Source organism: Thalia democratica, chromosome 2 (assembly GCF_965202585.1).
Source record: "Thalia democratica chromosome 2, ktThaDemo2.hap1.1, whole genome shotgun sequence".
NCBI classification, from domain to species: Eukaryota; Metazoa; Chordata; class Thaliacea; order Salpida; family Salpidae; genus Thalia; species Thalia democratica.
The window spans coordinates 79,681,420-79,704,136 of NC_139166.1; the positions used below are offsets into that span (position 1 = coordinate 79,681,420).

General features: G+C 23.7%; 1 protein-coding gene across 1 annotated transcript; it reads right to left on the minus strand.

Annotated features, from left to right (window-relative positions):
• Nucleotides 1-7,950: 7,950 nt before the first annotated feature.
• On the minus strand, nucleotides 7,951-15,272 carry LOC145829000 (cyclin-dependent kinase 9-like). The gene is made up of 10 exons (XM_082936742.1): nucleotides 15,220-15,272; nucleotides 14,910-14,991; nucleotides 14,221-14,328; nucleotides 13,625-13,726; nucleotides 13,094-13,224; nucleotides 11,743-11,831; nucleotides 10,994-11,079; nucleotides 10,262-10,395; nucleotides 9,557-9,641; nucleotides 7,951-8,034 (listed from the first exon to the last, which is right to left on the minus strand). The coding sequence occupies exons 1-10, from the start codon at nucleotides 15,270-15,272 to the stop codon at nucleotides 7,951-7,953; spliced, it is 954 nt and encodes a 317-aa protein (XP_082792868.1).
• Between the last annotated feature and the right edge of the window lie 7,445 nt (nucleotides 15,273-22,717).

The following is a 22,717-nucleotide window of genomic DNA, read 5'->3' on the forward strand; positions in this document are numbered from 1 at the left end:
TGAACCTCTTTGGGAATAAGTAGGACTAGATGGTCTATATTTTGAGCTTATTGGTAAATAAGTAGGACTAGTTGGATCATATTCTAGTCTTGTTGGAGAATAAGTAGGACTAGTAAGTTCATATTCTGAACTTGTTGAATAAGTAGGACTAGTAGGTTTATATTCTTGACTACTTTGTAAAAAAGTAGAACTAGTAGGATCATTTTCTGGAATTGTTGGTGAATAAGATGGTATATATTCTTCACATTTTGGTGAATATAGAGGACTATACAGTTTACATTCTGGACTATTTGGCAAATAAGTAGGAGTAGATGGACTGTATTCTGAACTATTAGGTGAATAACTAGGAGTAGTTGGACTATATTCTGGGCTTCTTGGTGAATAAGTAGGACTATATGGTCTATATTTTGAGCTTATTGGTAAATATGTACCACTAGAAGGTTTATATTTTGAGCTTATTGGTAAATAAGTAGGACTAGATGGTCTATATTTTGAGCTTATTGGTAAATAAGTAGGATTGGTTGGATCATATTCTAGACTTGTTGGAGAATAAGATGATTTATATTCTTGACATTCTGGTGAATAAGTAGGACTATATGGTTCACATTCTGAACTTCTTGGTGAATATGTGGTACCAGTTGGTTGATATTCTGGATTTGTTGGTAAATAAGAATGACTAGTAGGTTCATATTCTTCACATTTTTGTGAATAAGTAGGATTAGACGATCTATACTCTTGATTTCTTGGTGAATAATTAGGACTAGCTGGACTGTAATCTGGACTTCTTGGTGTTAAGGTGGGACTAATTGGTCTAGGTTCTGGATTATGTTTTATCATCAAAGAACCGTCCTTTAAAATTAATTGCAGTTATTAACAACGTTGAATAGTTAAATTTAGTGAAGTGTACCTAAATAGTATAACAATTTCGGTATAACATATACTTAAATCTAATAATATTAACGAAAAAAATTAAAATATAAATTTAAACTATATTTAATTATTAATAAAATTTGTCATAATGAACAATAAAGATAAACAATTAATTTTCACTTTACATTTTATTGAAATCTTTTTAAATTACTAGAAAATATTTCTATCTAATTGTATAAATACAATTGGTGTTTAGCTTCGCAGAATTTACAGAAATCTTTCATAATACTTTTTCTTTATTATAATAATATAAATGACAGTTAAGGTAAAATTACTCTTAAAAAGCATATTATAGTTTAATTTCTTATTTTGTTGAAACATAAAGAAATATTTTTAACAAATACTTACCTTAGTTGAATTTTTTATTTCTAATTTTCTCTTTTTGACTGGTGTGCATAAACTTTTCAAATGAGAATCCTGAGATTTGTTTTTTCTACAAGCAGTCTAAAAAATAATATTTAGCAATGAATACGACTACTTTGAAATTTAAGTACGTTAGATACTACATAATTTCTTTTTTAATGATACAATATTATGGGTTTGATCTAAATTTTCCTGAGTGTAAACAGTAATTGTAATTAAAAAAGTTGCTTTAAAATTTGGCTTCAGAAATTTATAAACTAATTCTGCTAATCTATGAGCTAAAAGCTGTTATTTAAATTTTTTGATAAGTTTGTTTTACTTCATTAATAATCTTTTAATATTTATTTAAAAAAAAACATACTTGTGAGCCTTTTTGAGGATCTTTATCACCGGTAAACATTTTATTTTCCGTTTTAAATTGTTAATATTAGCAAAATTTCTGTGAAATAAATATGCAAAAAGAGCAGTTGTTATGTATCATTAAAAACATAGAAAAAAGCAAGACTCAGACATTGACTAGCATTAGACAGGATGTCAGCGTAATTTATGGTTAAAATCGTTCACATCACCTTCATATAATAATAAGTTTCACGAGCGTTTTTAAATGGTTTCATATAGCATGTATTACCTAAACAACTGGAAAAAATAGTTTTTTCACTGTAACCCACAATGTTGTGTAGGTTACATAAGATAGTTGCATGATTTTAATGCACTTTAAACCTATACTATAAATCAAAATAACTAGTTAATAAAAATATTAAAATAAGTGTTGCTGATACTAAAAAATAGCTAAGACTATTATTTATATAACTAAGATGACAAGAATGAACAAAAACATATTGTGTTAAAGAACCATGCACATACACAAAAATATAATAAAATTTTTACTTAGTTATTTTTGTGATTAAAAAGGTTAACATTTTTAAAAACAAACAAGGTCTACAAATAAACACAAAAAAAATTTCCAGAATTTGTATCAGTGTGTTACAAATATTTCAATATAAAGAAAATTTAAAATTTATATAGCCTTATATTTACGTCAGAAATTGATTAATCAAGCAAAAAACAAAACAAATTAGTAAACAAAATTCTAAATAAACTTAATTAAATATAACATAAGATGAAACTTGCAACGGAAAAAGTTGAATTCAGTTTCAACAATGTATTATACCGTCAAGTTTTTGGTATACGTACGGGGTCCTCTTTAGGACCTACTTTTGCAAGTGTATAAATAGGAAAATTCGAGTCTAATATATTATCTGAATTTAATTCAAGGTGTAAGTACGTAAGATACGTAGACGATTGTTATCAAAGACGAAGTTAGTTCTTCAATATTCAAGAAGTTAAATTACCTACATGTTGCTATCCAGTTCATTAGAATCCAGTTCAAGAATTAACATTTGAATATCGTTTTTCGATGTCTATATAAAACTAAAAGGATAACACATTTATCATAAATTTGTTCATAAAACCTTTATTCACGGGTTAAAATAATAATTTCCAATTTTGTTGCAGCAAGAGGAGAACAGTTGGTTTAATTTAAAACCTTATTTCTCATAGCTATAAAAATATGTTCCCCAGAATTTTTTATTAAGAAAAAAATTATATCTATAATGATATTAACAATTTTATATGCCTGCAAAATCCTGTTAATTCTTTTGTTAAAAGAATTTTATATTTGTACATAAACATCTTATTAAAATAACATACAAGCTCTTTTTTAATTAATAATGCAAATAAATTATAAAACTTGAAAAACTATGGCAAATAAAGATCTAAAACTTGTATTAAAAATTTTAAATGTGTTAGATTTTACAGCACTGTATTGAATACTAAGTATAAGGTACACACATTTCCCCGGTATTTTAAAGCGTACATTATCAAAGTTTAAATCTGAGTTTCCAAAACATTTTTTCAAAATACCCCCTTTAACTAAATTTTATAAGCGATAAGACTTCTCAAAAACTATCCTAAAACCTTTTTTTTTCTACCGTCTACTCATTAATACCTAGTGGTAACTTTTAAATTAAAACCTTGTAGTCCTTTTTTTAACAACTTTTTTAACAACGTCCTCTGCATTACCTGATTTTTTCTCTGTTATTTAGTAAACGTATTAAAACTATAACCAAAAACGCCTGAGATCTTTTTTATTTATCTTATCTTTTTGCACTTCTTCGATAACTCCAGAATATTATATCTTAGATTCAATTTATAACCTCATTGCCCTTTTTTTGGCCCTTTGCTGCTCATGGCCCCCTAAAATTCTGTTATGGCACCTAAAAGGGAATCTTTGCCCAGATTGAGAAACTCTGGTTTAAATACTTTATTTGAAAGTGCTTTAAACTGAACAAAGTATTTTTTGTTTTTGTAGACATGAAACTTGCTTACTGCATATACAGTTTATAAATTTCAACTTCAATTAATAAGCGAATTTGAAAAAAAGTTAAGCCTAGTCAAATAAATAGAAGCTAACTTTTGATTTGTAATCAGAGAAAACTTTTAGTAAAAATACTGAGTAATTTTTTATGTTATAACCGTAGCAAGATTTAAAATAATGCTTTATATTTCATTTTACCTTTAGTACTTCTAGACTTTGTATAATTTAATAAAATCAAACATGAAGTTTTTAGTGTAAAAATAGTTTTTCATTAATTCTCTCAGACAAATCTGAAAAAGCTAAAAACAATTTTATTTTACTTTTATTATATATTTATTTTTATGTAAAGTCAATTTTTCTCAATTTATTTATTAAACTATCAATTTTTCTTTTTTCTAAATCATTTTAAAAAAATCAGTAACATGTTAATAAACATTGAGTGAGCAAGTACAAAACATTATTAAAATAAAGAGTTGGACTCACTTTGTATCTGTCTATTAAACATAACTTACTTATGGTATGTTATTTAGTATAGATCTAAATGATAAATAGTTTTACAACTACAAAATACAGTGTCTTAGTAATTACTTCAATTTAAAATTTAGAGTCATAAATTCAAAGTCTAGTTTCTTCTTGTTTTAAGTAGTTTGCATTACAATTTCAAATTTTCTGACCGAATTGTTTTTAATCTGTTAAGACTATATCTAAAGAATACAGTGCATCAATATTAGTTCGAATTTGAGTTAGATAGATTATCATTTTATATAAGAAAATTAAAACGAACATTTATAGAATTTCAAATTCAAACCAACTACAAAAAAATTATTTTATTTAGTTTAAACTACTAACTAGGCATATACAAATTTAAAATTCAATAATTAAAGTGAATTATATGACTTGGTCATACAAACTGTTTGTTTTACGACGAAAATAGCTCTCAAAATATTTGGTCAAAGGACCTGGTGTATTAAAAACTTTTGGTTATCGAGTTGTACACCAAGAATACCTTTTAAAGTCATGTTCATGTTTAGGCGTCATAAAACCTAAAATATTAATTTTCTAAGTATTAAAAATTAAAATATGACAAAAAATTATATATTCAAACTTATTGAGATATAAACTCGTTCTTAATTATCTAATTGTATGTTATATCAGCATTATAAATAATTTGTGTACAGTTCTTATTTTAGTTAACAAACTTTTTAGTAAATGATTGATACTGATTTGATGTTTCTCGTCTTCTCAAAAGTAGCTAGTTTTATTAAATTAATTTTTAAGATATTAAATTTTGAACAAAAGTCTAAAATTCGTTTATTAAGGCATACGTTTGTATTCTCAGTTGGTTATAGACTCTATTTTCAACTTTAAGTTACTTAAACTTAATAAAATGTAGTTAGTCAGTTTTTTTTTAATCTAATTGCAACAGCATGATACTTTAATATATTAACCATAACTATAACTGACTTAGTGTTTTAAACTTTTTAAACAGCAAATATCTTTAAAAAAAACTCCAATGATCAAAGGGTACTTAACCCATTAGTTATATTATCGGGCAAATATGTTTAGTTTTGCCTCATGACTATCTAAGTCGCTAGAACTAATCTATTATAAATTAGGCTTAACCAAAACTTCAACAATTAATTCACTTTGAACATTTTTAATCAGTTTACCCGCAACAAACACACTTTGTTTGTAAAACAGGCTCGCTCAAATATAAGATCGTTGAACTTAGGGTCCAGCGTTCAGTTTTTTAACTCCCCTATCTGGTTATTTTTCTTAAAACTGTTATTTTTTCCTTTTTAAATCATCTAAAAAACTAATTTTTAGAAACGAAATTTAACTCGTATTAACAATATTAAAATATTTATACATTCTATTATATCTGTACAATTCTTCTTATTTCTGAAAAAAAAATTGTGACCGATAAAATCTACAGTAAGTGTAAAAAGCCTAAGTTTGAAGGTGATAGGTTTTTATAGAAGTCGGTTTGTATTTAATATATGATAAGTAGGTTTTGTTTCTAAGAAAGTTATATTCACAATTCGCACCGGTGCATACCAAAAAATTGTAGAAGTTATCTTTCTGTTCAATAGGTAATACAAAAAATTACGTACGTTGTCTTTTTTCAATTTAAAACTATTTATAACAACAATTAACAGTTCTTAATATTTTACTAATATACTGTTACACTCAAAAATGAATAATTTTTTTTTTCTAACAATAGTTAGTATACTTTTTAGTGTGGAATAGTGTGAGATAAACTTCATTTCATAGTTATTTAGCTTTTGAAAAGGTCAAAGACAATTGCTCTACTGTAGACCTTTATATACTAGTTAATCTAAATACTTAAAGCAATGATCTATTGATAACCTGCTACTAGCTTTGATTGAATTTAAATATTTATTAAAATCTAAAATACTTTGAAGATTTTTTTTCTAATTAAAAAGTTTATATGTAAAACACTAAGTTAGTCCAAATACGTTTCAATCAATTTTTTTAAATTATTATCACAAAAGTTTGATTCTTATGTTTTATTTTTTGAGAATAGTTTCCAGTCGGATCTGGATCTTTATTAAAAGTTAGTATTTAGCCAGATCCGAATAATACTTGTAAATTAAGATCAAAATCTAAACAAAGTTCCTATATCATTGGATCTCGAAATGCTCGAGCCCGTCACTGACTAATCTGTTCCGGATCCGGCCGGTAGATTACTTACCTTGCCCACCCTACCTTAGAAAAAAGTTTATGAGCGTGTTTTATATATAATAAATAATATATTTAAACGATTGCTTTAAAAAGTATTTCAAACTTGTTACTTTATAAAAAAGCAAGGATTTTTGAAAAAATAAACTACTCTATTTATATTAAAATTAAAAACAATTACTCGTCTAACAACCTAAGATAAAATGTACTCAGATGTTTTTATCAAAATAAAAGGAGCACGACGTACAATATAACATAACAATAAATATATAATAATATTTTAGAATAGAAAATGATTCCTTAAGATTAAAATATATTTCACGTCCTGATTTTATACGATCACAAGTTTAATATTCAACAATACTTCTTACTACTTGTTTTTTTATAATAGGTGTAATAAGAACGTAACAAATATTTTATGCAATCGACAAGATTCAAGTTTTAATCTAAACAATTCACAAGTTCTACAATAATCCAACACAAAGTTAGTATATATAACAATGTGAATAAATATTTTAGGAGTCAAATAATGTCATACAATCGCAAAATGATTGAGATACGGCAAATGAACGAAAGCAATATAATTGCAGAGATAAATGCATGGTGGATGGCAATTGTTTATTATTATTAATGTCATCTAAAGAGATCCGGCAATAACATCGGAGAAAGTAAGTGGTAAGTTAGGTCATCAAGTTTATCGTTTAAAAGTAGGTGAACATGGCATAGATTATCTTTGAACAACAATAAACACAGACTCAAAACTACGCTTTCAAAATATTTTTTGGATTTGAAAGATAGAAATGTAGATTTTAGCAATAACTGGTAAATTTTAGCACGAAAAAAATGTATTTTTACATAGCTGCAAGGTAAAAAATCTCTAGATCTCTGATAGATATCTAAACTAAAATTAACCTTTAAATAAAATAATTGTACTTTTAGTAATTGTAAACTTTTTTTAGATTACAATTTGAATAGTTTTAAACGTTTATGAAAACTTAGTGTGTCTAATATTGTTTAATGATTTAGCTACTGACGTTGCAACCCTAGAATATTTTATATTAATTTTATGTACATCATGTTCATGCTATTGATATTATTTAAGATACTATTGAAATAAAATAACAGAATATCAGTTCTACTTAACAGAATAGTGAATATACAGTTATAATATTTTGAATCCTATCTTCAAAATAAATTGAAAAAAAAACCCTCAAGTCGGCTCTGTTAAAAGTGATTTAGTTTATCTAATCACACTATAGATTTATATATATATATATATATATACTCATATGATACGTGGGACAAAGAATCTTGAAAACTGTAGAAAATTTAGAAAACCACAGCAGTTCAATTCTAAAAAACAAGTATTATAATTCAGAGGCGAAGTTTATATTATTACTTTATTTTATATAAAGTAAAACGAGTCTAAAAAAACGCGCAAAAATCAAATTCGTACTATGATATATCCATAAATTTATCAATCTTCAACCCATTGAGTGAAAATAATACGATATGAATTTTGCTAATGATGTTATTTTCTAGTAAATTCTATCTTCATACTGCTTTAAAGTATCTTTTTATTTATGTATATTGTTATTTCTCTGGTGGTGATCTTTCTTGTAAGGATGGTGTCTAGTGTTATTTTGGGGTTGTTTCGTCGCCTGTGAATAAATTATAATGAAATTTACAATATTTAACAAAAATCAATTGTAAATAACAATAGTAGCATGAGAAATTAGAATGCTAACTTCAGACTTTCTTTCAGATACTTATTCTTATGTTTGTTAAGGGATGATTTCTATTGATGTTTTTTTTTGCAGTCTAAAAATCTTATAACATAATTTATTAAATATAATTAGTTTTTTTTTTAATGAATTTTTAATACTTATTAAGGACAAGAAAAAATTGTCCTAGAAAACCTTAATATAGGTTTATTAAACATAAAAAAATTTATACATAAATCAGTTAAAAGCTTAAGTTTTAATCAGCATAAAAGTCATAATAATGAACAACATAAAATAGTACAAAACAATTATATAACATTATGAAACAACTTTTAACCTTTAGTTTTCGGTGATTCTGTTTCAAATTTTCGGGGTTGTGCATCTTTAAAGTTTCCAAACATTTCAATGATCTAGAACGCAAAGGTTGTGTCCAGAAAAGTCATGGTTCAAGGCTTCCTCTGCAGTTAATCTCTGTTAAAAATTATTTTTAACAATTTGTTTTTATTTTCCTTTTTAAAACTGTTTTTCAGAATTTAGATTAAGTCGTTAGTTGTCGCTTTCGGTTAAGTTTTGCAGATATTTTTAATGTTTAAGTAAATTTTTACTTAGTTTCTTTTTTCTCATAAAGACAATTTACTGTCTGTTGTACTTTAGTAGTATATAATTTACATATATTTTAGTTTGTTGAACGACAAAAGAAAAAGCCATTAAAATATTTGGTCTTATAATTTGGTGCCCGAAAAAACTCTTCGGTTGTATAGAAACACAAAACTTCGAGACGTTTTAACGTCTTTTCTAGGACAGATTTGTGGAGTAGATTAATGCCTTAAGCTTTATTAAATTAATTTTAAACTTACAGCTGATTCAGTATTTATCATTGCTGTCAATGAGTTCAATGCGTTAGAATATTAATATTTACTTCTAAAGTTAAATGGCATCCTAATAAATTTCGACACATTTTTTGAGTTTTATGTTAAAAGGAAGATGCCTGCGTTTTATAAATAAAAAATATAAAAATAGATTTTTTATAATGTAAAAAAGATAAACTTGTATGAATTTTGAGCTGATACTATTAAGTTCTAGAAATAATGAAAACTATATGAAAGCCACATTTTTTAGTTTTAAAAACAATATAGAGTTTAAATTAAATAATAGAATAATTGTTTATATTAGTTATATGTATTTGTTAAAAAAAAAACAGTTAGTTTTCTCAACTTAAGTTTAAGGATAAAATTACAAATTTAATGATTCAGAGAATTGTTTCGTACTATAGGAATTTTTAGTTATAGCTGCTTTTAAAAATAAATTGTTCTAATGTTTTACATATAGAAAATCCACATAAATTTCTAATTTTTTTCAAATATATACACTTTGACTATTTATATGTTTGCATTAGGCTATAAAAGCATGTGTTTAGTTTCATAAAATACTTGATTTATATGTATGCTTAATTGTTTACCTTTTTAGGATCCAAACACAAAAGTTTGTCAATTAAATCCAATCCGTTTGTATCTTGTACCTTTTCCAGTTTTAGTGTAAGCATCCTTTGTTTAAAATTATCAAACAATTAAAAAAATATAAAATTTTAAAAAAATATTAAATTAAACAAATTTAATTAGTTTTCTTAAAATTTTTCAGTCGTTTTTTATGCTAAAAATAAAAACAAAACATAATATAACTGCATATGATTTTTTAAAAGACAAAATAAAAATTCATGCTGTAGTTTACAATTAAGATTACTGTTTCTAACACTTGTTCAAAAAAACCAACGCTAATAATCATTTTGGTCAACGAACCGGGTATAAGAAAGAAACTTTATTATTTTCATTTACAATGTAAGTTTATTAAAGTTCTAACTTACTATTATAACATATTTGTAATAAATTTACTCGATAATATAACTGGCAGTTGTTTGGTTTCTAATCATTGAAAATGTAACGTTTATAAAACTATAATTTTTCCGACCAAAATTTTAAAAGTTGATCTAAAACCAATTATTTTTTTCTATCATTGTTATTCATAAAAATGCTTTTAATTTTAAGAAGACTAATACATGTACTTAACACTTAACTAATCATTTTGTTATTTGATTTCATTTTAATAGCTATTTTTAAACGTTATAACAAAACAATTTTGATGAATTTTTTATCTTATAATTACTTACTTATTGTGATGGTTTTTATGATTTATAATATAACTTCGATAATGTTGTAATTTTTCAACACCAGGCCAAATATCAGAAGTAATTGATCCGCAAAAGTAGTTTATCAAACTAAGTTGATTTCTTTCATCTTTACCCTGAGAAGATAAATAATAATAAGAAAATAAGCTATAAAATTTAATGTTATAAATATGCTTAATTTTATCATTTCGTAAATTAATGTTAAATTTTTAATCCTTAAAACATATAACTAAGTTATTAATCAAGCAAAATTATAATGCAATCAAAATTTTATCGATACTAATGTTTAGTACATTAAATCTACTGTTAATCAGTAAGAAGTTAATATGGTCAATATATCTAATTTTATTTAGTACTCAGTAGACCAGTGTTTTCCATAAAGTGCCATATTGGTACCGTTGGGGTCACAAGCAGAAAAGGGCATTAAGCATGTAAAATTCTATATATTTAAACTTACACTAAATACTCTGGATATAATTAAAAAGAGCAAAAAAAACCTGTTTTAGGCGTATTAAAGGTAAGTTTTAAATTTTATACTACATATGAAAAAAGGGGACAATATACTGTAAATGGTCAAGGGTAGTTTTAAGAGAAATCTTGTCAGGAAGAGATATAGTTTTTTTTTTATCAAGGAGAAAAACACTGCAGTTGAATATGTATTATTAACATTAAATTACTGGTATAATATATTTTTTTAAGAAATCAAACACGAACCTTCATTAAAACGTTTCCTGTCCACAATTCACACAAAATACATCCGACAGCCCACATGTCAACTGGTGGTCCGTAGTTTCTTTCACCTGAAATTCAAACAAGCAATATAAAAACCATTAAACATACTAAAAAAAAACCCTAATTAAAATAAAAAAATAAAATATAACTACATCTGGCACCCTACAAATCAATTGGTGGTTTGTAGTTTCTTCAACTAAATAAAAATATAATTAAATTCATTATAAAATATAAAACCACGGTTTCCCAAAAATCATTTGTCGGTCCTTTTTTTTCTTATTAATTATTAATACATAATGGTCTTCCAAAAATATTTAAAAAAATAGACAAAATTGTTTTTTTGGAAAATAAAATTTAAAATTACATTACAAATATATGATAAATATATGATAAATATAACTTTAAATATAACTTTAAATATAACTTAATTTTGTTTGCCTAAAAAACAATTATATCAGTTGGCGGTCAATAGTTTCTTCTGCCTAACAAAAGTTATAAATGCAATGTACAAACGTTCTAAAAAAATATATTTAATGACCTTTTTTGTCTTGTAATAGTTTATTAATAAAGTATAAACACAAGTGATGAATTAGTTTTGAGTATAATTTTTTCTAATATATACCTAATATAAATACAAATAAGCGAATTGTGCAGTTTTCATACAACTGAACAAATATTAAAACAAATACGAAAAGTTTGTATAGTCTAAAAAAACAAATAATTTATCTAACCTAGCAATATTTCAGGAGCTCTGTACCATCGTGTTACCACTTTTTTTGAATACCTATTCCCTTCACCTTCTTTGCAAACTGTGAACGGTCTGAAATAAACATTATTTTTACGAATATTAATTGTATTAGTATATCTTACTATATATGTTTTATAACGTTTGTTTATCTACTTGACTCTAAATATTAGTTATCTGTAAACGCTATAAATCAAACAAAGTTTGTTAATAAAAGAATTTCGAGTTTATGCTTTATATATTGTTTCTTTATGTTCTTTATATACTATTTAATTGTTTCTATTGATATTTTCTAAGTCTTTAAGTTTTCTATTACTAATCAGATTATTTTAATAATTTTTTAGTGCGTTTTTTTAATTTTTGTGAACTGTTAACATAAAATTATAAATTATTCACATATTAGGTTGTTTTGTTAAATCCTACTAGAAACGAATCTGTTTTTAGACCAATTACAGCATAATAGAGAACTAGATTATAAAAATAAAAGTCCGTTTTTATCTTTTTAAGAAATATAGATAAATTAGGTGAATGTTTTTAGTTTAACAATTTTACCTGGACTTTAGTCTAAATATTACTGTTTTTAGAGTTATTTTAAAATTTTTAAGAAACATTTAGTGTTTAAAAAGTTTAGATTAAACTACTTTTTATAGTGTTGCCAAAATACTTAGAATTAAAATCTAAATATACTTGCTTATAAAATTAAAAATAGAGTTTTTAGTTTGGTTTATAGTTGTATTTATTCAGAAGATGTTAACTGCATTAATCAAAGTATACTAAACATTAATTTTTTTTTTCGTTACACCAATTTTTGTAATTGAATAATTTGAGTCGTCCTAAATATATTAAAAAAATAATTTTAAGTATAAAAAACAGAATTAAATTAATTTCTATTTTCTAAGCTAAAACATTTAAGGCATAATAAGATAAATAACGAAACAATATTATTTTGAAACTTTAAAATTGAAATTTTAAGTATTTTAAAAAGGGTTTAAAAAAAATTTGAATTTTTATTGAAAATTCATACTAGCCCGAGTTAGGCAATGTTTAGCAACTTAATGACATAATTAGTCAAAATTTCATAGGTGAGACTCATTATGAAGGTCATCTTTAAATAGTTTTTTTTTTAAGTTATGAAGTTTTTAAAGATTTTATATACACTACTATTGTAAAAAAGTACAGTAAAACAATTCCAATTATAACAACTTATAAATAAACAAACTTCATTATACTATCATTTTTCATAGCTGTAGCTTTCTAAAAATAAGAGTGAATCATTAATAGTCAAAAAATTATCTGAAATAGATCTTTATAGGGTAAATTAGATTTAAATCATTAACCTGGCAAGTCCAAAATCAGCAATTTTCAAAGTCCCATCTTTAGTGATTAAAATGTTAGCAGGTTTAATATCTCGATGAATAACGAATTTTTTATGCATGTAAAATAATCCTTCTAATAGTTGGAACGATATCTGTTGAGTTATGAGTATTTTATTTATACTATTTATTGTATGTGTTGTTGTAAAATATTAAAGGAAATTACATATAACTAGTTAATACATTTTATGTTAGATGAAATTGATTAATTATTATTTTAACTTTTGCGCACATCAATGTAAAAGTGCATGTTTAACAAAAATTCAATAAAATTAAAACTAAAACAACTTAATTATTTCAAATTAAACCTAACTTTTTTAATTAATTAAAAATTAACTTTTTCAAATAGCTAAAAAACCTTTTAAGTTTTTCAAAGTGGAAATATATACTTTAAAACTAACTTAACCTTTTATTACGCCAAGGAAAAGTCTTATAAATATAAAAAATATTTTTTTAATTTTATTGATGAAAAGTTATACCTACAATCGAACAAACCTGTTTTATTTCACCGAGTGTAAACTCTATAATTTTATTGCTAATAAGTTTTGCTAAATCGTATTCGCAAAATTCCAAAACTAAAGAAACGCTTCTTTGTCTGTAAGTGTATGTATGTATTCAAAAAAATATATATAATTTCATGGTAATGTGTACACAAAAATCTACTCAGTATAAACTATAAATTACTTAAAAATGTCTAAAAAATTGAAAAAAATATTTCAAGTCACTAAATACAAGACAAAACGTTTAAACTACTTAAAACAGTTAAAATGTTTTGAGGTAAAGTTTTAGCATAGCAATTACTTAAGTTTTTAACTATGATAATAAGAATAGTATTTGTTTTTTTGTTGTGTACCTCAAAACTTATTTTTATTTTAAGGACTACTAAATGATATAATATTTTTAATTTAAAGACATTATCTTAATGAAGTAGATCAAATTATATAAGAAATGTTTAGTTTTTGTTTAAAATTAAATTTTTGTTTAAAAAAATTAACAAGCATATTAGTTAGTATAGATTTTGGTCAAAATATTTTTTTAACAATTAAAAGTACTTATTGTTTCACGAGGTCAAATATAACAATATAAACATATTTGTTCAAATTAGTAGGTGCAGAGCTACAAACTTCAATTAACTTCACAATATTTTCATGATTAAGCGCTTGCAATATTTTTATCTCCCTCAGAGCAGTTTGTGGAAACTGGTAAATAAATACTAATTAGAACACATTATTGTACTCATTCATACCAAAAACTTTAATGATTGACTATATTTAGATAGATTTACACTCTTGCAATTTTTTGACCTCTCGTCGAGCAGTCTAAACTGTTTAACACAACAAATAAATTTATGATTATATTTTATGAATAATAATATTTTATGAGTAAAAATATTATAGGCTATTCACTGAGTTAGATAAATTCAGGAAGAATTTTGATTTTTCTAAGAAGTTAATGGAAACTAATAAAATGACTGAATATTGAAATAAACTTTTAACAAATATTTTATTTCTACTAAAAATTAATACAACACAAACCTGTTTTTTTTTGTTAAACATAAAAACTAACTAAATAAAAGCTTCGGTAAAACCGTTTTTAGTCAAAAAATTGTTTAATAAGTTATTCAGTGAAGTATAATTCGTAGAAATATATAAAAATCAATTTTTATTAAAAAAAGAGTTTTAACAGACCAGTTCTGGTTTGCTTTTAGTTTTAGTCAATAAAAAAAGTACTTTCGAATTAATTAAAATAAGTTGGATTATTTAATTATAACAATACTAACCCCTACTTTTCCATTTTCGAAACAAACTGTTTTTAGTGCAACTATTTCTCCTGTCTCTTTGGATGTTGCCTTGAAGACTTCTCTGTACAGTTTAAGAATTAAGTTTAGTACACTACAACAATATGTCACTAACATTTTATAAGTATAACAATCGCTTTAAATATAATCTAGCAGGAAGTGCTATTTTTGAATTTATAAACGGCTAGATACAAATTTTAATAAAAGAACTCATTCTGGTAGATTTATATTTTAACCCCAATGTTATAGTTATTCAATTAATTAAGTATGATATAAATGCATTCTTACTAACCCAAAAGCTCCTTGTCCAACCTTTTCAAATTTCTTGTATTTTTCAGTCAGCATTTTTATTTATTATTTAATAAAATCTGTATGTATTTGAATAGTTGTAAATAAGGAGCTAAGTGTGCTTCAAAACTGTTTATATTTAAATGTCAACAAAATTAGTTCTAAAAACATTATTTAAGAATGCAAACATACATTTTATGCAGACCTGCAATTTGCTTTATTATTTAAAAAAAAGGTAGTAAATGTTATTAATGCAAACCAGCTAAGGCTGAAATGCTATAATGCGGCAAAACTTTTTTATCATAGAATAATCTTTATTTATAATGAATAGTTTATATATACTATATATAAGTTTTTATTGTGTATTTATTTATATGTAAATTTCTGAGCAAGTACTTTAAAATTTAGCAATAAATATGTTTATCTACAAATCAAAACTACTTTGCAAAAAGAATATTTACTAACAAAAATTATATCGAGTAGTATTTGTTATAACTACAAACTTTAATCGCAATTCAATAGTAGATACTAAATAAAGTATGCATAACTACAAAGCATAAAAGTAGAGTAGCAAAGATAACGTATACTAGAAAAGACTGGATATTTAATAAAAAGCAAAAAAGGTCTTTAATTAATATATGGTTATAAAAAACTTCAAAAGTTATAAATTGTCACAAAAAATCTACATTTTATCAAAAAGAAAAACATAAACAAGTAGTTTTGTGTTTAAAAATCGAAATGCTTCAGCCTGTTTGTTACTAAAGTTTTCTACATGTTGCCCGCCGACTATAAACGTTTCCTACTCTTATCGATACAATCATTCAACAAACTACAAGGCGGATAGTTTTTTGTTGTTGATTATGTTTTGTTTTTAATAAAAAAGAAAGAAAAAGACACAAAATTAGCATTAAAAAATAAATAATCCGTCAAGCTGAATTTCCTAGTCATCTGTGATCAACTGTTTACTTTTCTCTGCGCTGGTTTGATGCTTCTCTTTCCTTATCCTAAATGTTAGTTGTTAAAGTTATTGTACTCTGAAAAATAAAAAGTTTAAAAGTATTTAAAATACTTTTCTCAGTTATTAGTTCTATTTATTAAACTTTAAAAAAATAAAGTAAGTTTTATAAACATGTTCAACATATGTTTTATAACTTATACTTGTATCAGACTGAATTTTCTAACAAAAGTAAATATAGAGAGAGTATTTAAAGTAAAAAACTGAAACCTAACATTATCAATTAAGATTAATTAACTGAAAAATTTCCGATAAAACTAAATTAATGCAAAGAACTAAAAACTCAATTTACTTCAAACAAAATTATTTAACAGGTTTTTAACACTAGTCTCAAGTTTAAAAAAGTCTTAATTAGGTATATGCAAGGAGTATTTCTTAAGCACACCAAGTCTCAACAAAAAATTTTTCGGTGATAAAGTTAATGTTAAATTTATTTGCCTTTGTGTAAAAAAAAAAAATTTAATATTATAGTCTAAATTAGTCGAAAGTTCTATAAGTTTTCCTACCTAGCTTGAGTTTTAAAAAGTATTTATAATAACTTTGTACTGCCTTAAGTTTGAGTTAATTCAGTTATGGAATAGGTTTAATTATAAATAAATAAATTATATTTTAATTATTATTTATTTTTTAGAAGTGTTAAGTGTAAGTAAAAAACTAAGAACTTAAAAATTTTTGTAATAATATTTTTTTATTGAAATAAGTATTAGACAATTATTTTAGATATAATTTTGCGAATGTACAGGACATTTAGATTTTACTCAAATTTTAATTTTCATTTATTTTCAATTAAAAATAATTAAGTTTTTTTTTCAAACCAAACTTTAAAAATACTAAAAAACCTTTTTTAGACTTTGTAATTCAGCTTTCATATTACAAATCCATCTGATTAAATAGTATTAAAATCAATAATGAGATTAATAGTCTTTTCAAGTTTTATCGTGTAGAACTTCTAGATTATTCTTTAAAAGTATAATTTTATCACTTTTGACTTTTTTAAAATAAAAATTAAAAATAGTTAATTACAAGCATGATTTACATCAAGCTTAAAACGCAAAAACTAAACACTTTAAAAGTAATAAAATAAAAATTAAAATCCAAAATAAACACATGTTTCAAGAAAATAAAAAATCATTTGGCAGTCTGATTTTTTTACAAATAAGTTTGACCAATCTATGTTTTACAAAAACTTCAAGCTACTCTGATTGCGTGACAGAGCTAAAAAAATGATAATCACAGTTCGATATACAAAGGGTTGCTAAAAAAATGTACCAATACCAAAACATAGCTTAATTAAATCATCCAGTATTTGGAAAATTGTGTAAGTATAATAAAAAAAAATAAAATATTATGTAGTTAGTCAAGGCTAAAAACTTATTAAAAATATCGATTAATTAAAGTACTTGAACGCTTAAATGAAAAGCTGGTTTTTTTGTGGTTTTTAACAAATTTTTTTCAGGTTTTCTTAAACTCTTTTAGGTTTTTGAAAATTAAACGTTTATCAGTCTTTTTTTAATTCTAAAACTAAGTAAAGGATAAAAACGGTGTTAGGCAATACAACAACAGTAAAAGTTTACCGTAATAGTAAATTAACTGTGTTTTCGTTAAAAAATTTTAAACGATGACAAAAATCTTGGATATTAATGATTTTATTTTTGTGTTAAATCAAATTTTACTATTAAACATATATAGCTATTTAAAATTCAATGTTTTTTAGTGTTTTTTTTTTTAAGTTTTTTAAACCCTAGGTTTTTGTAGACTAAGTTGTCTAAATCAAGGTTTTTTTAAAGATTCCAGGTTTTGTGGAAACCATAAAAAAAAAAATATTGAAAGCCATTAAAAAAGGCCAATAAATAAGAGAAAAACTTTGACAGCCATAAACTACCCAAATAAAAACGTTTAAAAGTCTAGTCTAGCTTAAGGTTTTTGCAACTCTTTAATATTTCAATTTAATTCTAATTTATTAAAACCAGAAAATCACAATCACATTAGTTTTTAAATAAACTAAATATTGATTATATTTTTATAGAATAAATGAGCTAGTTATAAACTATATGTGAAGTTTTTTTAATTTTCAATAATTTTCTCCAAATATATTTAAAAAAACTGTTATTGTAAATGCTATAAAATAAAATTCAGAGTAACCAATTTATTTTACCTAACAGTATAAGAATTTTAAGTGATAATAGATAATTTTACTTTTTAGTATGATGCTAAGGATAATCGCTTTATAGTTTTCAATAACTAAAATTTTTGTTTTCAGAAGTTTGGTTTGTCTTACCTAGCATAATATTGTTTTCAGAAAAATTTTACTAAGTTGCTTTTTAACACTTTTCTAGTAAAAAAAAAGTAGCTACTAAGATTATAAAATATAAACAAAAAATATATACATAGCATCAACTAGCAATTTAGATATCTTTTATATTTTGTAGTTCCTCTTCATGTTTGTTGCTAACAAAAGAGATTTTTCGAATATGTGTCCATTATCCATCATTAACAGCATTCACATTTTCAAACTTTCATTAGAGTTGCTTACTTTAGAAATGTGTGTTTGAAAGAAACCTTTGACATTTTTAGATGAAGACTAAAGTTGTCAACTAGCAGTAGGGTTTAAAATTTAAATTCAAAATCAATGATCAGGACTGAATTTAACTTTAATGTTGAACTATATCATTTGAATTCAACACTTATATTTTAAAGTTTAAACTATATTGTAGTATCTTATTAGAAAATCATTTATTGAAAATTTATTTGACTTAATGTTACATTTGATTTAATCTTTAATTTAGTCTTGTATATAACACATCACGTGTAACTACTACCAGAGTTATCAGACTTCATATTAAATTAATTAGTTTTAAATATTTAAACTTAAAATTTTATGCTTGACTAATTGTGTGGCGATTCGCGTTTTTAATCTAGAAGTTATGTCAGTTAACCCTACGAGTTTAAAAATTATTCGTTTTACAAATTTTGCTTTGAAAACTATTGCTAGAAATCTAAATTTATAAAAGCCAGTTTTGTAAACTGTGAAAGGAGTCCGATTTTAAAGTAAATGTGTTTCCCCTAATATTTGCTTAATCATCAAACTATTTTTTAAACTTATATAATATTTATACCTTTAACCCTAACCCAGGTTACCCAAACATATCAAAATTTAATTAAAATATAACATTTTAAAATTTGTTTATGCAGACTCAGCAAATATTCAGGATTTCCGTAACTTGGAGTTATATGAGTAATAGGAGTTCTATGAAGGTTTACATTACAAAATTTTTATTTATAACTTCACTACGTTTTAAGGTGTTAAAGTTTTAAATAAACTAAGCTACCTTGGTAATTGATTTGTTTTTGATTTAAAACCTTTTAATTTATATACAGTTTTTAATGATCAGAATGAAAAAAAAACAAGTCAAAACACAGAAAGAGTTTTGATATTTTAAATTGTTTGTTAAAACTTTAGGTTTAGTTTTAACTTTAATCAAAGTTTAGATCTATATTATAAGGTTAACTTATAATATTAATTTTATGCTCAATAAAATTATATTTAAAAATAATTAATAAAAACAAATGAATTCAGGTTTTGTGGCAACCATGAAAACAAAAAAAAATTGAAATTTATAAAAACAAGCTTGAAATATATAAAAAAAAACTAAGATAAACTAAATTACACAAATAAAAACATTTGAAACATGAGACTAGCTTAAAGTTTTTCAACTCTTATTATTATATTTTTAAGCCTATTTTCCAATTTTTTTATCACTTATAAAACTAGAATAAACATATCCACATAAATTTTAAAATGAATTAATTATTAATTATATTTTTATATAAAATATGAGCTAAAGTTAATCCTAAAAAAGTACACATAATGTGAAATTGTGTAGAAAATTATGACAAAAAACTTTTATCTTAATGATAATTCTTGTTTCAAATCAAAACTTTACTAGTAAACATATAAAATTTTATAAAGTTCCAGGTTTTTTAGTGATTTTTGTCAAAATTCTAATTTTTTATCAAAATTTATAAACCCTGGGTTTTTGTGGACTTTATTGTCTAATTCAAGCTTTTTCTAAAGATTCCAGGTATTGTAGCAACCATCAAAAACGGAAATTTAAAAAAAATGAAATTAATTATAACAAGATTAAAATAGACTAAAAATACTAGGAAAAGCTAATTTACTTAAATAAAAACATTTAACAGTTGAGACTAGCTTAAGTTTTTTACAATTCTGTAATATTTTAATTTAAGCCTATTTTTTATTTTTTTTTCATTACTTAGTAGAAATAAACAAAAGCATTCACATAAACTTCAAATTAAATTAATTTTTGATTATATTTTTATTTTTATTAAATTTTATGAATCTTTAAAATTGTCTTTAAATTTATCTATAAATTAGTGTTATTAAAACTGCAAAAAAATAAAATTAAAATTCAGAGTAACCCATTAGTTTAAATTTTTAGTATAAGAATTTAACTTTTAACTTAGCCATTATTGAAGTTTAGTGGGAATTTATAATTTTACTATAGAGTATGATGGTGATAAAATTCATTTTTTCATTTTTTATATTTAATATTTTTGTTTTAAGAAAATTCACTTGTCCTACCTACCACAATACTGTTTTGAAAAAAATGTTACATTTTTGCACTCTTTGAGTGAAAAAAATAGACTTACCAAATTTTAAAATTAAAAAAAAAGAATACATGTATTAACTAACGTTTTAGATATCTTTTAAGTTTTTGTGGTCACTTTATGTGGCTCAGCAAGTATTTTTTTGATTTCCATCACATCATCTAAAGGTCTCCTATGAAGGTTTACGTTATTAAAATTTTATTATAAACTATAAAAAGTTGTTTTAAAAGGTGTTAACGTTTTAAATAAACTAAGCTATACTTGGTAATTAATTTGTTTTTAGTTTTAAACCTTTTACTTATATACAGTCTTTCAATGATCAGAATGTAAAAGATCAAGTAAAAACATACAGAGTTTAAATTCTATGTTAAAACAATAGGTTTAGTTTTGTTTTTATCAAAGTTTAGATCTTTATAAAAAGCTTAAAAATGTTAAGTTTTAAATGAACTATAAAATCTTTCAACTATAAGATATATAAAACCAATAAACTTCATTTAAAAGAAATGAAAACAAAAGTTGTTGTGAAGTTTTGTAATTTTTAAAATCACAATTAACTTTACAAATAAAAGTATGTAGTTGCAGTTAGAATTATAATATAAACAAGTAGTTTCAAACTTAATTTGTTACATATATTTAACATAAAATTAAGGTACAGTGCGTAAAAAATATCTTGATTGAATCATCCTAAATTGAGAGAATAGATTTGTAAATATATAAAAAAAACAACTTCAGTAGTTGATCAAGGCTAAAAACCTAAAAAAAATAACTGTATAACAATAGACTTAAAAGCTAGACTGAATTCTATGGTTTTCACTCAACATTAGGAAATTTCTTACAGGTTTTTATTAAATAAACTTTTATGAATCTTACTTTAGGTGAGCAAAAATATCTGTTCAAACTACTTTAAGTGTGTTTTCTGATAAAAATCAACATTCATTGAGACAATGTGTTTTTAATCTTAAGGATATATATTTTGTGTCAAGTCCAAAGTTACTATATTACATGTATAAACTGTTTGAAATTTCAGGTTTTTCAAATTATTTAGAGATTTTTGTACAAAATTCATGTTTTTTTTGTACAAATTCTCAAATTACAGGTTTTTGTTTAATACTAGTCTTAGGTTTTATTTAAGATACCAGGTATTTAGGCAACCATTTAAAATAACATAAACTTTAAAAAATTTAAAAGCTATAAAAACTAGCTTAAAACGTGAAAAAAAAAATCATAGATAATTTAAATTTTGAAAATAACTTAAAAAACTTAGCTAACTTTAATTTGTCAAAAAAAAAAGCTTTTAGTTATAGCAAATCTATGTTAATTTAGTTTTAAGCACATTTTCCCATTTATTATAATTTCTTATCGAAATCAGAATAAATTCACTCACACAAATTTAGAAAATAAGTAACTATTAATAACATTATATTTTACACTATATGTAATATTTTATGAACCTTAAAAGTATTTCTTAAAAGTTTTTATTCTTTAAATAAACTTCAAGTAGAACAATACCAGTTAACTTTACCTTTAAGCATGAGAGTGTAACTTTTAACTATCACTACTACTGAAATTTTAATCAATATTTTATTTATTTGAAAGTATGAAACAAAAAAAACAGGTTTTATAAATGTTTAATTTTTTAAATCATTGTTTTTATAAATTGAACTTGGCCTATCTAGTATAATATTGTATGTAAAAATTGATAAAGGTTTGTAACTCTTAATTAAAGAAAAAAACTATACTAAATTACCTTTATATATCCTCAGTCATATGAGATTTTTTATAATCTTTAAAATAATATTAAGTGTATATAACAAAAAAAAACTTTTCAACTAAAGACTTTTATAAACAACTTTTTTTC